The sequence below is a fragment of the Lactuca virosa genome, chromosome 5, assembly GCF_052849685.1.
Source record: "Lactuca virosa cultivar CGN04683 chromosome 5, Lactuca_virosa_CGN04683_v6, whole genome shotgun sequence".
NCBI classification, from domain to species: domain Eukaryota; kingdom Viridiplantae; phylum Streptophyta; class Magnoliopsida; order Asterales; family Asteraceae; genus Lactuca; species Lactuca virosa.
The window spans coordinates 393,660,724-393,667,515 of NC_136430.1; the positions used below are offsets into that span (position 1 = coordinate 393,660,724).

At 30.8% G+C, this 6,792-nt stretch overlaps 1 protein-coding gene across 1 annotated transcript; it reads right to left on the minus strand.

The window, feature by feature from the left end:
- Positions 1–4,335: 4,335 nt before the first annotated feature.
- LOC145111265 (uncharacterized) lies at positions 4,336–6,576 on the minus strand. The gene is made up of 8 exons (XM_079047560.1): positions 6,426–6,576; positions 5,768–5,917; positions 5,438–5,620; positions 5,273–5,361; positions 5,127–5,191; positions 4,871–4,973; positions 4,674–4,784; positions 4,336–4,602 (listed from the first exon to the last, which is right to left on the minus strand). The coding sequence occupies exons 1-8, from the start codon at positions 6,520–6,522 to the stop codon at positions 4,477–4,479; spliced, it is 924 nt and encodes a 307-aa protein (XP_078903686.1). The 5' UTR covers positions 6,523–6,576; the 3' UTR covers positions 4,336–4,476.
- Between the last annotated feature and the right edge of the window lie 216 nt (positions 6,577–6,792).

Here is a 6,792-nt window from a genome sequence, read left to right on the forward strand (position 1 = left end):
ATCAAGCGTGATATCCAGCCTAACTGTTGACGCAGAGGGTTTTATACCCATGTAGGCCGTGAGGTTAGGAGTTCGATTTCCTTAAACTATCTCTTGTGGTGCTAGTGCCACATGTGGAGAATTTTTTCCTGAAAATCCTTATATATGGGGGCTAGGTTTGCCTTGTAAAGGAGTTCGAACCATGGGTGCTCGTTGAAATATTGTGAGTAGGTTTCCACTTAATTCGTTTGCCGTGTCCAAAAAAAAGTGGCGGCCTATTATGTCACTAAATAGTGATGGATTTGGCAATAAATATCCCACTAATTCTACTCCCACATTTGTAACAAATTATCTGTATTCAACAACAAGCTTTTAGGAGTTTTTAGGAGATTTTAGATTTTAAGGAAAAAACTCGAATTAAACAAACGGAATTGGCAATCAATATCCCACAAATTCTTAACTCATGCTTAGGGTTGTAAACGAACCGAACGTTCAACGAACTATTCATGAACGGTTCATCGGGAAGTGCATTTATGTTCGTGTATTTAATAAATGAACGAACATGAACAATGGTCATGTTTATGTTGTTCGTTTATGTTCGTTCATTTAAGTACCTTTTATATTCATACTAGACGAATTTTCGCGCGTTGCGCAGCGAAAATTAAAAATATATTGATAAAATATTGAAAAATATATGTTTAAAATGGTTATGTTATTGACATTAACTTTGAGATAATATTTTTACACTAATATATATATATATATATATATATATATATATATATATATATATATATATAATTTCTATTATTTTGAACAATACATCAACCCACATTCCTCATTAATAGAATTAAATATAATTATCTATTTAATATTATTTTTAACGATTATTATTATTGATTAATTATATTTTTACTTATGCGATCATTTTCTAATTTCAATAATGATGTTCATTTAAAATACAATTTATTTATAACTAAATGTAATTTATAATTTGATGTTATTATCATTTAAAATTGTTATTCATTAGTTTTAAACCGCTTATTATTAATAATAAGTTAAAGAAGACTTTTAAGAAACACTTAATATTATTATTAAAATGTGAAACATACACTAAACAATAAAGTGATAAGATAGACAATTTGCATTTCAAAAGAGACTTGCATGGATAATATGACATATCCATGTAATTTGATTTTATTATTTATAATTATTGCTTATTAATTTTAAAACCACTTGTTATTATTAATAAGTGAAAGAAACTTTTAAAAAACACTTATTGTTATAATTAAAATGTTAAACATATACTAAAATATAAAGTGATAAGATAGACAATTTGCATTTTAAAAAAGGCTTACATGGATAATATGGATAATATGACATATCCATGATTTTTAATTAATTATTGTTTTGAAGCAACATGAACATACAAACATGTATACAATAGTTAATTAAATATTATATATATCATCTTCCATAACATATGATCGATAACATGAATCTAATCTAATTTACATTAAAATTTCAAACACAACATACAATGATATTCTTAAAAGAATACTTAAATCAAGAAAATACAAAAAAGAATTAGTATATAACAAACTTACAAATTAAAAACTTCAACATAATAACATGGCTCGAAAAATTGTTCAAAATCCTCAAACCAACACAAAAAACTTTAAACTTGTTTTCTTTGTGAATTTTGTATGTGATTTGTATTTGTGTGTCTACTCAAAAAGATTGACCTTTTTATAGTAGAGTATCCATTAATTGTTTATTAAATATATTATATAAGTTATAAAACCTTTGAATTGTTAATCATTATTAAGAGACTTTTGAGTGATATTCATTAAAATAAGAGGTTTCAAATGCATGAGGTGTTTGCAAATTATTATGGGGGTTTCAAATGCATGAGGTTCAAGAAAAAATGCTAGCTTTATAAGTATGTATGATATGTTCGGTTATGTTTGATTACATTATTATATCTTCATTTAAGTTCTTTTTACGTTCATATATATATATATATATATATATATATATATATATATATATATATATATATATATATATATATATATATCTTTGTTTATGTTCTATATGTTTAATTATGTTTGTTTATCTATGTTCGTTTATGTTTGTTTAAAATGTTTACGAACGAACATGAACAATGTAATTTGTTAAAAGAACGAACATATACAAAAAAATGTTCGTTTATCCGTTCGTGTTCGTTCGTTTGTTCGCCTAACTTAAACGAACGAACATAAATAACCCTCATTCGTGTGCGTTTACATCCCTACTCATAAAAAATATGTCCCAAACAAAAGAGTCGCAAATATATCTTCAAATGCTAAATAAAGTTTAAGACATAAAATTGGAAGAAAATGTTCTCAAACTTTAACATCAAAAAAAGTTCATTCAAATTTATGCCTCCATCGATTTATTCAACACTAAACATAATATAAACATATTTAAAAAATACTTCTAACACTAAATATAAGTTTTCAGCAAATAAGTAAAAAAACACAATATCCTAAAAACAATAAACATAAAAGACAATTATTAATAAAATACAAGCATTAAAAAAATATTTAGCAGAACATATAAACATACGAAAACAGATGTACAAGCCACTGATCCATGGGGCGGTGTTCACGCGTCCTTTGGGCTGCCACGTCGGAAATCACGCGTCTCTTGCACCACCATTCCGGATAGCCTTAAGGAAAATATAACAAGAAAAACAATATGTCAAATATGATTTATGTGAGGTAAAGAGTCCGACCATCTTCACGTTTACGGTTGGCATCCTCATAATTTACCCTTTACCCCCCTCTCTTCAATATTTTTAGACAAATCTTCACAAATACTCCATGTGACTTTTTAGAATATCAAGTTTAGTCCCAAAAAAATTTTCGGTCTTATGGAAGGTCCCTATAGTTTCAATTTCTATCGTAGTTGGTCTTTCATCCATATAAAATGACTTATCTACTCTCTTTTTTTTTCTTTTAGATTTATTAACTAATAGTTATTTTTGAAAAATAATAAAAATAAATAAATACCACACCAACCCCCACCACCACCACCACTTCTACTTCTATATCTCTCCTCCTCTTTCGCTCTCATTCATAGAGGCCTTTCCCCCTTCTTAATCGGAGACTAGGTTTCCGACACCGTTTCTAACTCACCACTCCATCTTTTCTTCTGGCAATATATTTTCTTTCTCTCATTCATAGAGGCCTTTTCCCTTTCTTAATCGGAGACTAGGTTTCCGACATCGTTTCTAACTCACCACTCCATCTGCTTCTCTTCTGGCAATATATTTCCTGGTTTAGTTTAATTGTTGGTGAGTCTTACTCCATTACAACATTAGTTCAATAATGGCATGGGAACATGTAACCTGATATAAGTTGAACGGTACCAACCTTCATGGTTGGTATCAATGAGTTACTTTTTATAAATGTTCAATTTATAAAGAAATAAGAAAGTTAGATATAATAAAGTTATGAGTTACTTTTTCAGAATTTCAATTTATAACACAGTCAATAGAGTTTAATGTCGTTCCTCAACCTTTCACTATCAATATTAGGGGCTGAGCAAAGCCTTTAACCGAAAACCAAAAAACGGATAAAGCCGAAACTGAACTCAAACCGTTGATTTTGGGTTTAGATTTTTCAACATCGAGCAATTCGGTTTAGGCTCAGTTTTCACATTAAAACTGACCCATTAAAAAAACCGAACCAACCAAATGAGTTTAAAACCGAACAGAAACTGACCCAAACCCACGGGTTTAAACCCAAAACCCATCAATTAGTTTTAACTTTTAATCTTTTTAATCTTTCTTAGTTTCTTCAAACTAGTTGGCTTTTAATCATTCTTACTTTCTTCAAACTAGTTGGCTTTTAATCATTCTTAGTTTCTTTAAACTAGTTTGTTGAGTTTAGTGTTTTTGTTAGATATTAAATTTGGTTGAATTTTTTTCATTTTATTTAGAATTTCTAAAAATGGGTTAAAACCCATCAACCCATTGGCTAAACCCGAAAAACCGACTCACGAAACCAAAAAACGAACCCAATGGGTTTCAAAACCCAAAACCGAACTTATCGGTTTGGGTTCGGTTTTACCCCAAAACCGACACAAACCGACCCCTAATAAATATTATAATTAATGTGTCATAAATATTGTAGTCGATATGTAATAATTTGGAGCTTTCGCGAGCTTAATAATCTTCACCAACTACTAAAATGCGATAGTTAAATAGTCATAAATTGTTTACTTTCCATAAACATAGAAGTTAATAAGATACTATTCACCTAGTGTATTTAACTTTCGTATACTTTTAGGTCTTTAAGTTCACTAACATTGTAAAATGGGTTATTCTAAAATATCATTCAAGATGTAAATTAGATACACAACAACCCACTAAGTGGCTAATATAACAAAAATTACCCAATACACATTGGAACGGAAACTCTGACATTGTTTTTGTTATGAGGCCAGAGTTTAAGTTGATGTACCATCATACGATGATAACATCTTGATGATATACACCCGATCTCCCACTTTAATTATCTTTTCATTTCCCTCTTCATGTACATTGGCACATACCATATTTTGTCCAAAGTACACCTATGTAAAAAAAACATTTTAAAGATCACATAAAAAAAAATTAACAAAAAATATTTCATTAAAAATGTTACCTTCCCTTGCCCCTTTCGATCTGGACACAAGACTTTCCCAGACCGAAACTTTACAAGAGATTCAGTCGGCTCAGCACCCACAACTGCATTATCCTGATTAATTGTGGGTATCTGAAAAGAAAACCATCTTATCAGATGTAAATAAATCAGGTACACAGTGGCCCACTGCAATAGAAAACACAGGTGTATTGTTTTACCTTACATCGCGAACAAAGTTTGACACCATGAAATGTTAAATATTTTATCTTAATCTCTTTCCAAAAGTCCTCAGAGAACGGTTCACAACCATCAACCAGAATGCTGAAATATGTAAATATATGTATATAAGGGTATGACATGGTGAAAATACAAAATGTTGTTGAGGGACTAAATCGATAAAATGGTGAAAATACAAGTATTTTTTTTTCTGTTTTGTATTTTTCCCATACTGAATGTATAAAATATGATACGTACTTTGGTCTAAAACGGTTTATGGGTACAGGTTCCTTGAGAACATCATTCAATGAATCTAGAGATCCCTGACCAAAAAAAAAGGTTAAAAATTTAGAAATCAAATTTAATAAAAGTTTGATATAAATACTAGTAACTTGAAAATTAACCTGGGACACTACAAGGTACGGATATCCATCAGAAAACATAACTCTGAATCCAGGTGCATAATCGGGGTCCACCACTCTAGTCTCCAATTCTGTATACACATGAGGCTAACTGGTTTATTAAATCGATTAAGACAAAAAGAAAAACATTAATGGAAATGGAATTACCTTGATTAAAGCGTACAAGGCGACTAGGTTTGCCAAGATAATTGGTGAACCATTTGGATGCTTCATCTCCCTCATCCAAACCAGATCCTGACCACTCCCAAACTGACACACCATCACATGTTTGACTTTGAGGAGGTCTACACAATGGCACCTTCAGATCATCCATCCCAGGAGCTCTTATCACTGAATTAATTTTACATTAAAGATCAATATTGCTTCATGCTGACATGTTTGGGTTTATGATGAAAAAGAAAATGGTGGAAATTAAGATTGAAAAAGAAGTTGAGAAAAATGAGATGATTAGAGGGTGTTAGTGTTAGTGTTATTTACCTAAGTAGGAGGTCTTGTTTGGGATCCAACCCACTGAAACTGCACCCTCAGGTAGCTCTACTTCAACCAGACATAACTTTGGATCCACTCTTTGTGTACAAGCTCTTCCTTTTGAGTTCACAACAACCCACTGTCTATCCCAGATAAAACCTGTATATAATGTTAACACTAAATTAGATTCAAACTTAATCAGTATTCAGTTCATTTACATAATCAAAACCACAAGTTTCTGGACACTAGACAGTGTATTGAAACTTCTCTTTATAGCATTTCACACAAGGGTTTAAGAACAAAAAGAGAAAGCACTAGTCCAGTAGTCCTCCATCTAGAAATCTCTTAAGAGAATTTGTTACAACTCAAATCGCTTGATAACTCAAGGAATGTGAATGTCACTCCTGATTTCAGTTTAAAATCATATCATGCTGACAATATCTAATTTCCGTAATGTTCAAGCCCCAAATTTTCATTTTCCGCGGGAGACTGTAGTGTAGAATCAGACAACAACAATGGTTAGGAAAGGAATGAGATATAATTACTGAAAGCTTCTGATGAACTTAACTGTAACCTAATTCAATTCGGAAAGCATGCCATATAATGAAACGAGAACGGGAGATTGGGTGAATTATATGTACAAGTGAAGTCGGAGATTTAAACTGACCGGTGGAAGAAACGGGTGCTTCTGAAACAGAGATACCCCTGCAAGATTTGATTGGATATAGGAAGATCGATTTCACTGTTGCTGCTGCTTCCTCCATAGCTTCGTTTAAGACAAAGCGACGATTAAACCTGATCCTGTGGAGAAGAAGACGTTAGATGTATTTATGTAGTACAGATAAAAATTTGGGAAAATACCTGGCAATAAAATAAAAAAAAAAAAAAAAAAAAAAAAAAAAAAAAAAAAAAAAAAAAGTATTTTCAAAATATTTGACACAAAAAATTGGATTTCCAGTATAGACATGGATTCCGCGGAATGGCAAAATCGTAAATAAATCAGTGTATTTAAAAAAAAAAAAAAAAACCTCAAG

What these genes read in the sequence shown, in the direction of transcription:
- LOC145111265 (XM_079047560.1), bottom strand. Translation starts at nt 6,522, where the DNA reads ATGGAGGAAGCAGCAGCAACAGTGAAATCGATCTTCCTATATCCAATC. An exon ending in AAACAAGACCTCCTACTTAG is followed by an intron (nt 5,621 to 5,767) that starts GTAAATAACACT and finishes AAATTAATTCAG; the next exon opens with TGATAAGAGCTCCTGGGATG. An exon ending in AACTTTGTTCGCGATGTAAG is followed by an intron (nt 4,785 to 4,870) that starts GTAAAACAATAC and finishes TTTTCTTTTCAG; the next exon opens with ATACCCACAATTAATCAGGA.